Genomic DNA, 15,293 nt, shown 5'->3' on the forward strand with positions numbered 1-15,293 from the left:
CATTTAGCTCATTGAGTTTTATTCAGGTCAAATTTTAAAACTTTTTACATCTTCATTTTTAATTTTTGTTCTGGATTTTTTTTTTTTTTTTTTTTTTTGAGATGGAGTCTCATTCTGTCACCCAGGCTAGAGTGCAGTGGTGTGATCTTGGCTCACTGCAACCTCCACCTCCCAGGTTCAAGCAATTCTCCTGCCTCAGCCTTCCGAGCAGCTGGGACTACAGGCATGTGCCACCATGCCCAGCTAATTTTTGTAGTTTTAGTTGAGACAGAGTTTCACCATTTGGGCCAGGATGTTTTTGATCTCTTGACCTCGTGATCTGCACGCCTCGGCTTCCCAAAGTGCTGGGATTACAGGCATGAGCCACCGTGCCTGGCCTTTTGTGATTGTGTGTGTGTGTGTGTGTGTGTGTGTGTGTGTGTGTGTGTGTGTGTGTGTGTGTGTCAGAGTCTCGCTCTGTCTCCCAGGCTGGAGTGCAGTGGCATGATCTCAGCTCACTGCAAGCTTTGCCTCCTGTGTTTATGCCATTCTCCTGCCTCAGCCTCCTGCATAGCTAGGACTACAGGCACCCATCACCACGTCTGGCTAGTTTTTTTGTATTTTTAGTAGGGACGGTGTTTCACCATGTTAGCCAAGATGGTCTCTATCTCCTGACCTCATGATCCACCCGCCTCAGCCTCCCAAAGTGCTGGGATTACAGATGTGAGCCACCATGCCCGGTCCCTTTTCTGAAAATTTTTAAATTGTTGGACCATATTGTTCTAATATTTTGTATACATTATAATGTTTGGTTGTCATTTGAACATTAACAAAAAGCTATTTGTCACAATCTTTACAATGTAGCTTTTTCCTGACATAGTCTGAAACCAATTGTCCTTGATAGAGATTATGGTAACCTCTCATACATGTTCTAAGGATGTGTTCTCTCTGGAATTTTGTGTTTATTTTTCAGTTAAAAGGGTTTGTTCATGTTTCTTCTTAACAGTCGAATCACTTGTGCTACCTGTTGTCAGTGTTTAGCACTGCAGTCTGCTCCTGAAACATTTACATGTGGTTTCAGCAGACCCAATCTGTCCTCCCAAAGTATATCACCATTTCTGTCAGCACTCTGTGGTATTGGAGACAGAAACGAGGTTTTGTAAAGACACTCAAAAGCCAGAAGTAATAATATGTGTATCAGTATTTTTCTTCTCTTTAAAGGAAGAAGCCAGGAGTTGATACTTCACTCCTAATGGCACAGTGCTATATTGGGGAGGAGGAAGAGCTGTTGGTGGGTAAATGTAACAAACATTCCTTCCTGTTCTATGTGGCTCTTGGCATTTTGCTTACCTGAGGCATTGCATACAATTAACTCATTTATAGGTTTCACAGAAAGATGTCTTTGTTAGTATATGTTTGCTACATGTATATGTCTGTGAAGAAGTTATGGCCTGTGGGATTTTGTTATGCCATCTTACTAATGTATTTTGAATAATTTCATAAGATTTGTAAAGTATATATTTAGATGAATCTACCAAGTGGGATAATTTGTAATTTTTATTTCTTTCAGCTGTGTGTTCTCATTTCACCCAAGACCATTGGCCAGTGCAGGGCATAGAAGATTCATTCCACAAACTTATACTGAGAAGATATGAGAAATGTGGACATGATAATTTACAATTAAGAAAAGGCTGTAAAAGTTTGAATGAGTGTAAGTTGCAGAAAGGAGGTTATAATGAATTTAATGAATGCTTGTCAACTACCCAGAGCAAAATATTTCAGCGTAAAGCAAGTGTCAAAGTTGTTAGTAAATTTTCAAATTCAAACAAACGTAAGACAAGACATACCGGAGAGAAACACTTTAAATGTAAAGAACGTGGCAAATCATTTCAGAAGTTTTCACACCTAACTCAACATAAGGTAATTCATGCTGGAGAGAAACCCTACATTTGTGAAGAATGTGGCAAAGCCTTTAAATGGTCTTTAATATTTAATGAACATAAGAGAATTCATACTGGAGAGAAACCTTTTGCTTGTGAAGAATGTGGCAGCATCTTTACCACATCCTCACACTTTGCTAAGCATAAAATAATTCATACTGGAGAGAAGCCCTATAAATGTGAAGAATGTGGCAAAGCCTTTAATAGGTTCACAACCCTTACTAAACATAAGAGAATTCATGCTGGAGAGAAACCCATCACATGTGAAGAATGTAGGAAAATCTTTACCTCATCCTCAAACTTTGCGAAACATAAGCGAATTCATACTGGAGAGAAACCCTACAAATGTGAAGAATGTGGCAAAGCCTTTAATAGGTCCACAACCCTTACTAAACATAAGAGAATTCATACTGGAGAGAAACCCTACACATGTGAAGAATGTGGCAAAGCTTTTAGACAGTCCTCAAAACTGAGTGAACATAAGAAAGTTCATACTGGAGAGAAGCCCTACAAATGTGATGAATGTGGCAAAGCCTTTGGACGGTCCAGGGTCCTGAATGAACATAAAAAAATTCATACTGGAGAGAAACCCTACAAATGTGAAGAATGTGGCAAAGCCTTTAGACGGTCCACAGATCGGAGTCAACATAAGAAAATTCATAGTGCAGATAAACCCTACAAATGTAAAGAATGTGACAAAGCCTTTAAACAATTCTCACTCCTGAGTCAACATAAGAAAATTCATACTGTAGATAAACCCTACAAATGTAAAGATTGTGACAAAGCCTTTAAACGGTTCTCACACCTCAATAAACATAAGAAAATTCATACTTGAGAGAAATCCTACAAATTTAAAGAATGTGGCAAACCTTTAGATGATCCACAAACCTGAATGAACATGAGAAAATTTATACTGTAGAGAAATCCTGGAAATGTGAAGAACATGGCAAAGTTCTTTACCTCATTCTCAAACCTTGATAAACATAAGAGAATTCATACCGGAGAGAAACTGTACAAATGTGAAGAACGTGGCAAAGCCTGTGGATGGTCCACAAACCTGAATGTGCAGAAGAAAATTATTACTGGAGATAAACCCTGAAATGTAAAGAATGTAACAAAACCTTTAAACAGCCCTCACCGATGAATAAACATAAGAAAAATCATGCTGGAGGGAAGCCCTACACATGTGGCAGAATGTGGCAAAGCATTTAGTTGGTGCTCAATGCTTAATATAATTCATGCTGGAGAGAAACTTCACATGTGAACAGTGTGGCAAAGCCTTTAAATGGTCCTCAACCCTTAATGAACATAAACGAATTTATGCTGGAGCAAAATGCTTCACATGTGAAGAAGGTGGCACAGTCTTTACCACGTCCTTAAACTTTGTTAAACATAAGAGAATTTATACCAGAGAGAAACCCAACACATGTAAAGAATGTGGTAAAGCCTTTAATAGGTTCTCAACCCTTGCTGTACACAAGATAATTCCTTCTGGGGAAAAAAATGCTACAAATGTGAAAAACATGGCAGAGCCTTCAGACCATCCACAAACCTTTATGAAAATACATATTTGAGCATAGAAGATTCATTCCATAAACTTACATTGAGAAGATATGAAAGATGAATATAAGAAAATTCATCCTAGATATAAAATCATAGAAATGTCAAGGATGTGACAAAACCTTTAAGCCATACTCCAGGCTTCTTAAACATATGAGAACTCATACTGGAGGAAAGTCTTACAGATGTGAAGAATGTGGCAGTCTTTAAATCTTCCTCAGTCTTTTCTAATCATAATTCACACTGAAGAGAAACTGCAAACGTGAAAAGTGTGACAAAGCTTGCAACCACACTCAATCTATTCTAAATGTAAGAGAAATATTGGTGAGAAGCCACAAAAATATGAAAAATGTGGCAAAGCCTTCAAATGCTTGTCACATCTTACTGTATATATATAATTCCTACTGAAGAAATCCCCTGGAAATGCAAAAAATGTGGCAGAATTTTTACCAATCCTCATCTTTTTGCACATGATAGCCTTTATACTTGAGAAAAGTTGTAGAAATATAAAAAATATAGAAAAGCTGTATCTACTCACATTTTACTAACTGGCAATGTTCATGCTTAATAAAAACACTATAAATGTAATTTCTGTTGAAAGACTTTTCAGAAAATATAGGCCTTTAAAGTGAAGAAGAGTATTCTTAAGACAAACAATACAAATATAAAGAGGGTTGTAGTACCTGTACTTCTCTCATGGATTTTGTTGTACACATTTTGTAATAGGGGAAAACCCTGAAGGAGACTTTCTTCAACATTGGAAAATTTATATTGAAGAGAAATCCTACAAATGTAATAAATGTGGAAAAACATTTGTTCAAAAACTGGAGCTTAAAAAACAGAGTTTACACTAGAAAATATTTTGTAGATGCAGTAAATGTGAAGAAATATTTAGTCTAAAGAGTATGTAAACATCAGAGGATTTACAGTAGAAAGAACTAAGGAACTAACACTTCAGACACTGCAGTAAATCAGAGTATTAAGTATAAAAAAAAAAATCCAAAGTTGAACCTGTTAGAGAATTTCTTTGTATATAAGTTGAAAAGAAGATTTTGGAAGAGATACTACATTTAAAGTATATTTTTTCACTTGAAGAAAGTATAGATTTTTTGAAAAGCTTATAATAGTTAATTCAACTCAAATTATTTCATACTATTTCAACATTCCTGTTTATGTGAAAGCATGTGATGAATTGTTGCTGCATCAGAGATAAGAGAGATTCTTTTTCATTAGGTGGGCATTATTCATGAATTTTTACAAGAAAGAATGAGGATAGAAATGAAAGATCCATGATGAAAATCTAGCAGAGAGGCTTTTTTGTAGTTGACAATATTGAGTGATGCATGAGGTAGGTGTTCAGAGTAATATTCTTCTGCATTATAGTGAGAGAAAATCTGTTTTAGTAGTAAATTGTTTTACCAATTATACATTTATGTAATAAAGTACAGTAAATTTTAAAATTACTTTAAGATTATGTGGGAACATAATTTTTTAACTAAACAAAATTGTTAACATGTTGAAATCATTGTTGCTTGAATGAAGTGTCATTATGCCACCAACTTAAACCTATCCCACCTTACTCAAGGGTGTAGGTAAAAGATGGTAACAATGGTAACATAGTTGAATGACATTTTTAGTATTCTCTTTTTCCAGTGGCTTTAAATAGCAAATACATTGAAGAATATCATTCCCATATGTTGCATTTTCACTCTTATTATTTTCTAAAATTTTTGTGGGTACATAGTATGCATATTTATTTATGGCATATATGGGTTATTTTCTTATACAGGCATACAACATGTAATATACCAGAGTAAATGAGTTATTCATCACCTTAAGCATTCATCGTTTGTATTACACACAATCCAATTATACACTTTAATTATTTCTAAATGTACAATTATGATTGTGGTATTATATCAGAGTATAATTATAATTCATACATTTATGCATCCTGAATACTTTTAAAAAATGTTTTACATTTATCTTTGAACATGTGGCATCTTTTCCTGCAAACTTATACAAACTTTAGTTCCATTTACATGAAGTTAAGTATATAAATTTGTTGCTCTAAAGATAAACCTTAGGTGTAAGAAAATTATGGAGCAAGCAATTGTGTTTATGTGAGTTTGTACCTATTTTCCAAAGAAAATAGCAATATTAGAACAAAGAAGATTATGTTAATACCATGGATAATTTACTGGAAATCTAGAAACCTGAAACATTCTATATTTTCTTCTTTTTATTTAATTAATTACTCTAAAATCTAATGGATTGTTGTTGAGAATCTCCCCATACAAATTCCCTGTTTTTATTTGTCTGGTGCTCATGCCAGAGCTATAATTTCTTTGATTCTCTTTTTTGTTTTCACTTCATGAAGTGTTTATTATGCGAGCTGGTCAGAAATTATAAGAATGATTTTTTTAATTTATTATTATTATACTTTAGGTTTTAGGGTACATGTGTGCAATGTGCAGGTTAGTTACATATGTATACATGTGCCATGCTGGTGCACTGCACCCACTAACTCGTCATCTAGCATTAGGTATATCTCCCAATGCCATCCCTCCCCCCTCCCCCCACCCAAACGTAGTAGTGAACATAAAATTTTTAGATGTAATTTCATAATATATGTATTAAGTTATATTTTAGTTAGAACATTTCATTTTGTTTTAATTTAAGAACCCTATATAAGCTGTTTTCTTTAGTTATTGTTCCTTTCAGTTTTTAAAATTGACATAAATGAGTTTATTTTGCCAATTTGTTCAGGTAAGTACTTGGAAAACTTAGTCATGGGGATGTTTTGATCTATTATTGTAGTGAACAAACAAAGTTCTGGGTGTGTAATAGATGCTTCATAATTAGCCGTAAATATTCCTGGAGTTAGTTTGTAGCTCCAAGTAAGAGATTGAAAATAATCTGTGGTGAACAAATGGCATTAATTGTGCATGTGGAGAGGACGTCTGTTCCCAGGCTGCAGAACCAACTCATTATGAATGTAAAGAGGATTTCTTTTCTTATTTTCTAATTATCTTCAGTTTTGTGATATCTTTATGATTTATCCCCAGCTATGTATGCCTCAGAGCCTTTCTTCATTTTTGCGTTATGGCCAGTTTGTCACTGTTCTCTTCATTCCACGTAATTTCACATGGACTTTAGGTTCTGATGATAAGTTTCAAGTTTTTTACTGTGGTAAATTGCTTTTAACTGGGGTGTTTGAGGTTATTTATAGGTTATCAGAGCAACATTTAGATCACTTAATTGAGATAAGAGTAATTCACTATCAACAGGTAAGAGGATTAAGTCAGTTGGCATTGTTTTTCTGTGTTTGTAAAATAAAAATTGTATGAGATTCTATCACAAAGTGTGTAAAATGTAACAAAAGTTAGAATAAGTAAATCATTAATATAAATGGGTTGTATATTGTACCACCATATGAAGAAACATCAGAATTTTGAAATTTCTTAAGAGGAAATATATCTTAGAAATAAAATTTTTAGGCCAGGTGCGGTGGCTCACACCTGTAATCCCAGCACTTTGGGAGGCCGAGATGTGTGGGTCATGAGGTCAAGAGAGCAAGATCATCCTGGCAAAACATGGTGAAACCCCATCTCTACTAAAAATACAAAAAATAGCCGGGCGTGGTGGCATGTGCCTGTAGTCCCAGCTACTTGGGAGGCTGAGGCAGGACAATCACTTGAACCCAGGATGCAGAGGTTGCAGTGAGCCGATGTTGCACCACTGCAGTGCAGCCTGCCAACAGAGTAAGACTCCATCTCAACAACACAACAAAATAAAAAAGGAAGAAAATTTTTAGGAGACAATGGTAAGTGAAAAATTTTACATTTAATTTTCTGTGACATAGCAAAACATTTTTCCATGCAAAATCTTCTATTTATTTATTTATATATTTATTTATTTTAGATGGAGCCCCACTCTGTCACCAGGCTGGAGTGCAGTGGCACAATCTCAGCTCACTGCAACCTCTGCCTCCCAGGTTCAAGTGATTCTCCTGCCTCAGCCTCCTGAGTAACTGGGACTACAATCGCCTGCCACCATGCCCGGTTAATTTTTATATTTTTAGTAGAGATGGGGTTTCACCATGTTGGCCAGGATGGTCTTGATCTTTTGACCTCATGATCTGCCTGTCTCGGCCTCCCAAAGTACTGGGATTACAGGCATGAGCCACCGTGCCTGGCCAGAATATTATATCTTTGAGTGTGAATGTTAAATGGTGGAAAAACAATAGAATGATGTCTGTAGATTCAAAATCTGCACTGATCTTTTTTGTCCAGATTCATATTACAATCTTGAGGAATTTCTTATAATTTTTTGTTTTAGTGGATGCATTTCATGGGCTACAGTTTTCATTTTTACTCACCTAACTTTATCCAAGTCCTTGGTCACCTTCTCTGGAAAAAATTTGAAGATTATGACAGCTGTTGAATTCAAACAATTTCTCAGTGATTTTTTTTTTTTTTTTGAGATGGAGTCTTGCTCTGTCACCCAGGCTGGAGTGCAGTGGCACAATCTCAGCTCATTGCAACCTCCACCTCCCAGGTTCAAGCAATTCTTCTGCCTCAGCCTCCCGAGTAGCTGGGATTACAGGTGCCCACCACCACACCCAGCTAATTTTTGTATTTTTAGTAGAGATGGGGTTTCACTATGTTGGCCAGGCTGGTCTCGAGCTCCTGTCCTTGTGATCCATGCACGTCAGCCTCCCAAAGTGCTGGGATTACTGGCGTGAGCCACTGTGCGCAGCCTCTCAGTGATTTTTGATGCAAATTCATTTACTGTGTTCACAAAGTGGCCAATTTTGGGACCTTTAGCATCACTTGCCCTTTTAGTGTCTTACATATGTATGATTACCATCAGCACTAGAAATTCCAGGTACTTCAAGCTTAAAAGTAAGAGCTCTAGAGTGTATTGTCTTGTATTATATATTGTTCTGGGTCTAAGCCACGCTAGTAAATATTAGAGTTCCTATGATTATTTTCTTATTTATTTTATTTTTGAGGCGGAGTCTCGCTCTGTCGCCAGGCTGGAGTGCAGTGGTGCGATCTCAGCTCACTGAAACCTCCGCCTCTCGGGTTCAGGCGATTCTTCTGCCTCAGCCTCCTTATTAGCTGGGATTACAGGTGTGCACCACCATGCCTGGCTAATTTTTATATTGTTAGTAGAGACGGGGTTTGACCATGTTGGCCAGGCTGGTCTCAAACTCCTGACCTTGTGATCCTGCCACCTCGGCCTCTCAAAGTCCTGGAATTACAGGTGTGAGCCACCGCGCCCAGCCTCTATGGTTATTATATTACAAAAACAGCACAAAAACTATATATTTTTGATAATATTCAAGTTGTTTGACAAAGATACTCATCATTTGCAACATTATTCTGTAATTTTTTAAATATGTTTGTTAATTGACAGATAAAATAGCCTGTAGAACATGGTGTTTTGTAGTATATATACATTGTCAAAAGCTTAATTCTAGCTGCTTAACAAATACTTCACTGCACATAATTACTTTTGGGATAAGAGCTCATAACATTGACTGTGTTAGCATTTTCCAAAAATACATTATTGTTAGCTGTAGTCACCATGCTGTACAATAGATTTCTTGAATTTATTCCTCCTAGGCAACTATGTGTTATTTTACAGACGTGTCTCCAGATGCCCCTTTCTTGTAAATACCCAAGCATCTCATAACCAGCATTCTACTGTCTGGCTTATTTCACTTAGGATAGTGTCTTCCACATTTATCCACATTGTTTCAAATGAAAAGATTTCCTCCCTTTTAACGTTGAATTGTATTTCCTTGTGTATACCGCATTTTTGGAAAATACATTCATTTCTTGGTTGAAAAACTCATGTAATGAGAAGATATTTCTGTATTAAAGCATGTATTGTAATTCAGTATATACATGTTTTATTAATAGTTGATTTCTACCAAATGCTAACCATAATGCTGTATATGTGTTAATAAATTTTATTTTTGGCCAGGCGTGGTGGCTCACACCTGTAATCCCAGCCCTTTGGGAGCCCAAGGCAGGTGGATCATGAGATCAGGAGTTTGAGACCAGCCTGGCCAACATGGTGAAACCCCGTCTCTACTAAAAATACAAAAATTAACCGGGTGTGGTGTCGGGCACTTGTAATCCCAGCTACTCAAGAGGTTGAGGCAGGAGAATCACTTGAACCTGGGAGGTGGAGATTGCAGTGAGCCGAGATCATGCCATTGCACTCCAGCCTGGGTGACAAGAGCAAAACTCCATTCCCCCCCGCCAAAAAAATTAATTTTCACAGAAAATTAATAGCATAGGTATTATTATCCTCATTTTACAGAGAAAGAAACAGCCATAGAGAAAAATGACTTGCTCACAACACAGGCAACTTTGACTCTAACTTTGACACTTATTACAGTAAAATCCCTCTTCAGACAGAAAATACATAAATATCTTAAACACATTCTTAATAAAAATTTAACAAAAATTGTTAAATGTTTCTTGTCATATATGTGTGTGCAAAACGTATAAAATATACAGAAAAGAGAAACACTTCCTGTATTTAAACCATATAAACTCTAGAATTGCCCTTTGATACTGACGTACTTGGGAACAGCTTTCCTTTCAACTGTCCTTCACCACCCCTTTAGCAATTCAGAATATTTATAGCATAATTTTTACCTATACCTGTAGTCAGTAAATGCTGTAATGTAATTAAATATTATTTACTACAAACTCACATAGTACACTATGATTTTCTTACTTTTATAAATACAAATTTATTTCTTGAGTTAAATATTTCACTCTATTAGTTTAGTTTCCTTTGTGCCTATTTCTCAGTTTTGCCTAAATGCTACCAATTATCTTACACTGGCTCCCCAAATAGGTTTTTATTTGTTTATAAAGCTTTAAATTATCTCTAGGAACCTCAGCCGAGCAGTCAGAACTCACAGCTCTGACCAAACCCCTAGAACTAAGAAAGAACCAAAAAGTTACTATTAATACAGACTTCAAATGTGCTTTTTTGTTTGTTTGTTTTGAGATGTTGTCTTGCTCTGTCATCCAGGCTGGAGCGCAGTGGTCCAATCTCAGCTCACTGCAACCTCCACCTCCTGGGTTCACACAATTTGCCTGCCTCAGCCTCCCGAGTAGCTGGGACTAACAGGTGCGCTCCACCATGCCTGGCTAATTTTTGTATTTTTAGTAGAGACGGGGTTTCACCATGTTGGCCAGGCTGGTCTCAAACTCCTGACCTTAAGTAATCCACCCAGTCAGCCTCCCAAAGTGCTGGGATTACAGGCGTGAGCCACCATGCCCTCAAATATGCCTTCTTAGTACTCCACGTTTATGCAGCGATCTGGAGAGGAAGGAGACTTGACAGCAGAGAATACCCCTATTAAATATGGGTCACAGATTTTTACCCTAGTCCAGCCTATCCACCTACCACAGAAAGTAGCTGTAGTTCATTGCTGATGCCACCAGAAGGGTCAAGATGAAATTGCTCAGAGAAACAGGAGGGCTGACAAAGCAGATAGGGCCACCACCATCTCTGGGAACTTTTTTTTTTTTTTTTTTTTTTTTTTTTGTGACAGAGTCTCGCTCTCCCCCAGGCTGGAGTGCAGTGGCTTGATCTCGGCTCACTGCAATCTCCACCTCCCAGGTTCACGCCATTCTGCCTCAGCCTCCCGAGTAGCGGGGACTGCAGGCCCCCGCCACCATGCCTGGCTAATTTTTTTGTATTTTTAGTAGAGACGGGATTTCACCATGTTAGCCAGGATGGTCTTGATCTCCTGACCTTGTGATCCACCCGCCTCAGCCTCCCAAAGCGCTGGGATTACAGGCGTGAGCCACCGCGCTCAGCCTTAGTTGCATGTGATTTCTATGTGTGCTCTAGGCACTTGCCCTATAGCTGCTCCTAAATGTGGGGTCTTAGAAAACATCTTGGCCCTTCAAAGCATACTCTGCTGGTTGGCTAAATTGCACTGGGAAAAAATAGCAGCAGCCCTATTGCTATGTCACTTGCCTGCAGAGCAAAAGTTGATTCAGGAACAGTAATTTGACTGTGTATATTAAAAATCATAGTCAATAAATACAAAAAATACAAAGAATTTGCAGGTATGATGAGTGCATTATAGGTGTTTTCAAATTTCTCCTATGATAAATTAAAAATGTAATGTTGGGCATTAATTTCCTAAACTCAATGCTCAGCATTTTTCTCAAATTGTTTCCAGTTTTTCCAAGAGACTTCAGAACCATTCCCTGGAGTGAATTATTTCCAGTGGTGAAGAGTAATGGATGGATGGGATGAGATTCTCAAAAAAATCTTGCTCCTATTTCAGAAGTGTCACTTCAGCCCCTTGAAGGTCCAGTAAACCTGGCTGAGTAGTGTGGTCTGTGGAGGTGCATGGGCTTCAGAGTCAGGCCAACGTTGATCCTGAGTCCCAGCCAGCTGCTTAGTAGCTGTGGGATAGTTGTACAAGACACAGCTGCAAGAAAAGTCATGATAAAATTGATTGCAAAAACAGCAATTTGAAAAATTTCTTATTGTATTCATGTCCTTGGAAATGGCTTTTATAGTCATTCCTATCAAGAGACAGATTGTTTCCCAAACCTTGAATCTCTCTTGACTTATTTGCACTGGCACTGTGTGCCAGTTTGGGGCCCAGGTTTAAAGGTCCTAAATGCTTCTGTTATCTTTTTCAGAATTCTTCCATCTCTATGAGAACAAGCCCATTTTAACTTTCTGGAGAATAAAGTAGCATCTGAGAAGAGCCAAAGTGCCTCAGTTTACAGACAGCTCACTCCCAGAAGCAGAGCCACCTAATTCACCAGCAGCTGACCACTCACACCTGAAGGAGCCAAACTGAGCCCAGAAGAATGGCCCAGCTGAGCCCAGCCTAAATTTCTAACCAGCTCAATCCTGAGCTAGTATGTTTCAGGATTGTTTGTTATGCAGTTATAACTTAGTAATATATACACCCATTAAAGACAGGATCTCAGGACACATTGATTACAAATAACCTGCAAATGCTTGGCACCCTGTAAGTATTGATTTTCTTTTTTCCTTTATTTAAAGTTAGATTTGTTGTAAGATGATACTGAGTTACACAGAAGTGAGGCAGGAGAATAGGGTCTGGAGGCAGGGAACTTAAGGCCAATTCGTGCTGACTTCCTAAAAGAAAAAACACCAAGGTCTGGGAGCAGGAAACCTAAAGCCAGTTAACGTGAACTTCCTACATCTAAACCAAAAGGAAAAACCTCATCTACACCTGAGTAGCAAAGGATCAAAGACGACTGTCACTACAACCCTCCCCCTTGCACCAGTTCTCTGATAGAAAAGGAGAGTGACTTGGAGTGGCCGTGGGCCAAGCACAGGCCATGCCTTCATCTACATGGGGTACCAATTCGCCTCAACCTTTGATTAGCCAAGGACCAAATCCTTCATTCAGATAAGAGGTAGCTGATAGGGACCTCAAAAGGAGTACTTAAAACCCAGAAAACTTTGTAACCAGGTCGTTGGGCGGCTTGCTGGGGCCCACACCTACCCTGTGGAATGCTTTCTCACTTTAATAAAATCTTGCTTTTGCTGTTCCCTTCCTGTTTTTCATTCCTTTGTGTGTTTTGTTCATTTTTTTTGTTCAAAATGTCAAAGACCTGGACAACTCACACTCACGGCCTTCCTTCTGAGAACAGAAGTGCAGGTAGAAGTGGATGCCTGTGATTGGTGCTTAAACTCACACAGTGCCTCACACCACAGGAGAAAAACACACAGTTACAGCCTGACAGTTAGGTCCAAAGATAAATAGCAAAACAAGAAGTTTGCCTTTAATCTATTCCCTCCACATCTAAACTCTGGAGGACAAGGCTGTGAAGAGATCTGAAGACATGGTGCTCTCTCCTCCTGTGGACCCATCATTCCTTGTTTACCATTTGATATTTGAAAGGAAAAGGAACCCCTGAGAAAGGAGGCAGAGGCTGGTTAGGAAGATAGGGAGGGAAGGTCTCGGGAGATGAAAAACACCCACGGGACCACACCTGCACCACCCGTGTAGCTAGCAGGAAGAAATGTGGTTAAGAACTTCCTCTTATGCCAGGGTGTTGATCAGAAGGTACTGTCCCCACTTAGGCCCAGGTGTAATAAATCAACCTAAATGTCATTAACTTGACCCAGCTCCTTATAATGTTACTAACATGACATAAATATTTTGGTTTTAGCTTCACTCTTTCCACCTGCCGTCGGTTTTGCTTGGGTACTCATGGGTAATAACCAAAATGGAGTCACTGTGGTCAACTCCAGGCATGCACAGATACAACACCCTTAGCAGGAACTTTACCCCTCCCATTTGGGCAGAACCCACAGAAGACTTCCTTGTTCTTGCCACATAAAAGACCCAGAACTCAGCCCCATTTCTGGCAACCTGCTTTCATGTCCCCTTTCTGCTGAGAGCTTTCCTTTTGCTTGATAAATCCTACTCTGCTTTATTCACTCTCTGATGTCCGTGTGCTTTATTCTTCCTGGCCATGGAACGATAGTCCACACCTGGCTAAACTGAGGATACCACGACACCGGCACCAAACAGCAACAGGGAGACCGTGGTTTTCACGTGGACACTCAGCTTGCAGCCCCTGCTCTCTCTAGAGGCACTGTCCCACCCACACTTGAGCCTGAGGAGAAAAGTTGGTAGAGAGGCTGTTCCCTCACTTACAGCAGAAAAGAAGTGTTCAGGCCCTCACTTCCCTGAGGGAAGAGAGCCCTCATGGCTGCACTCAGTGTGGCTGCCACCTGCCATATGTAGCTACTGGGTACCTGGAATATGGCTGGTTTGAGGTAAAATGTGCTGGAAACAAAATACACAGTAAGTTTAGAAGAATCAGATCAGAAATATACCTTATTTCTAATTATATATTGATCATATATTAAAACAATACTATTTGAGGTTTAAATTTTTTATTTTATTTATTTATTTATTTATTTATTTATTTATTTATTTATTTATTTATTTTGAGATGGATTCTTGCTCTGTCACCAGGCTGGAGTGCAGTGGCACGATCTCGGATCACTGCAACCTCCGCCTCCCGGGTTCAAGCAATTTTCCTGCCTCAGCCTTCCCAGTAGATGGGACTACAGGCACACGCCACCATGCCTAGCTAATTTTTTGTATTTTCGTAGAGATGGAGTTTCACCAGGTTGGCCATGATGGTCTCGATCACCTGACCATGTGATCCACCCACATCAGCCTCCCAACGTGCTGGGATTACAACCGTGAGCCACTGGGCCCGGCCAATATTTTGGATACAATAGCTTAAAATTATCACAAACAATTTCACTTGCTTCTTTTTCTTAGTTTTGATGTGGCTAATAAAAAATTGAAAATTCACAAATAGCTAACATTTTATTTTTTAGAGGTTCGCTTTCCTCTTCAAATCTCGGGTATCCTACTCAAAAGACCACAGGCCAGAAAAGTTATGACATCTAAAATATTAAAATAATTGTCATATTGTTTCCATTTGTGAACAAGTGTGTGTCTGTGTGCGTGCGTGCGCGTCCGTGCACAAGGTTAAAAATGAACCCTGTGCAGAGCCAGGCCTAGCACAGAGAGAAAGCCCTGGCTCTAAGTGCCTGGAGGCACGAGTCTGTCACTCTTGCCTCAATTAGTACACTGTGTTTTCGCAATTTCTGTCACTCAAAGCCTGAGGGCGTGAAGCTTGGAGCCCTATCCAATCAGGCCGCTGGACTGAGAACTGCCCAATCAGGGACGCAGCCGGAGAGGAGGGGGCGGCATCTGGGATCGGGCGCGGCTTTTGCCTTTCGCTC

At 38.9% G+C, this 15,293-nt stretch overlaps 2 protein-coding genes across 2 annotated transcripts in view; both read left to right on the forward strand.

The window, feature by feature from the left end:
• Positions 1 to 13,074, forward strand: part of LOC103890344 (zinc finger protein 595) — a 250,709-nt gene extending 237,635 nt beyond the window's left edge. Inside the window, 2 exon segments of the mRNA XM_063723254.1 lie at positions 1,550 to 7,543; positions 12,182 to 13,074. Of these exon segments, the coding sequence (XP_063579324.1) occupies positions 1,550 to 2,754 (1,205 nt within the window). The 3' untranslated portion in view covers positions 2,755 to 7,543; positions 12,182 to 13,074.
• The window catches only part of ZNF141 (zinc finger protein 141), a 46,579-nt gene extending 33,505 nt beyond the window's left edge, over positions 1 to 13,074 (forward strand). The window contains exon 4 of the mRNA XM_054553634.2: positions 12,182 to 13,074. Within this exon, the coding sequence (XP_054409609.1) occupies positions 12,182 to 12,237 (56 nt within the window). The 3' untranslated portion in view covers positions 12,238 to 13,074. The remainder of the gene's footprint in view (positions 1 to 12,181) is intronic.
• Positions 13,075 to 15,293: the final 2,219 nt, after the last annotated feature.

This window comes from Pongo abelii, chromosome 3 (assembly GCF_028885655.2).
Source record: "Pongo abelii isolate AG06213 chromosome 3, NHGRI_mPonAbe1-v2.0_pri, whole genome shotgun sequence".
Taxonomy (NCBI): Eukaryota; Metazoa; Chordata; class Mammalia; order Primates; family Hominidae; genus Pongo; species Pongo abelii.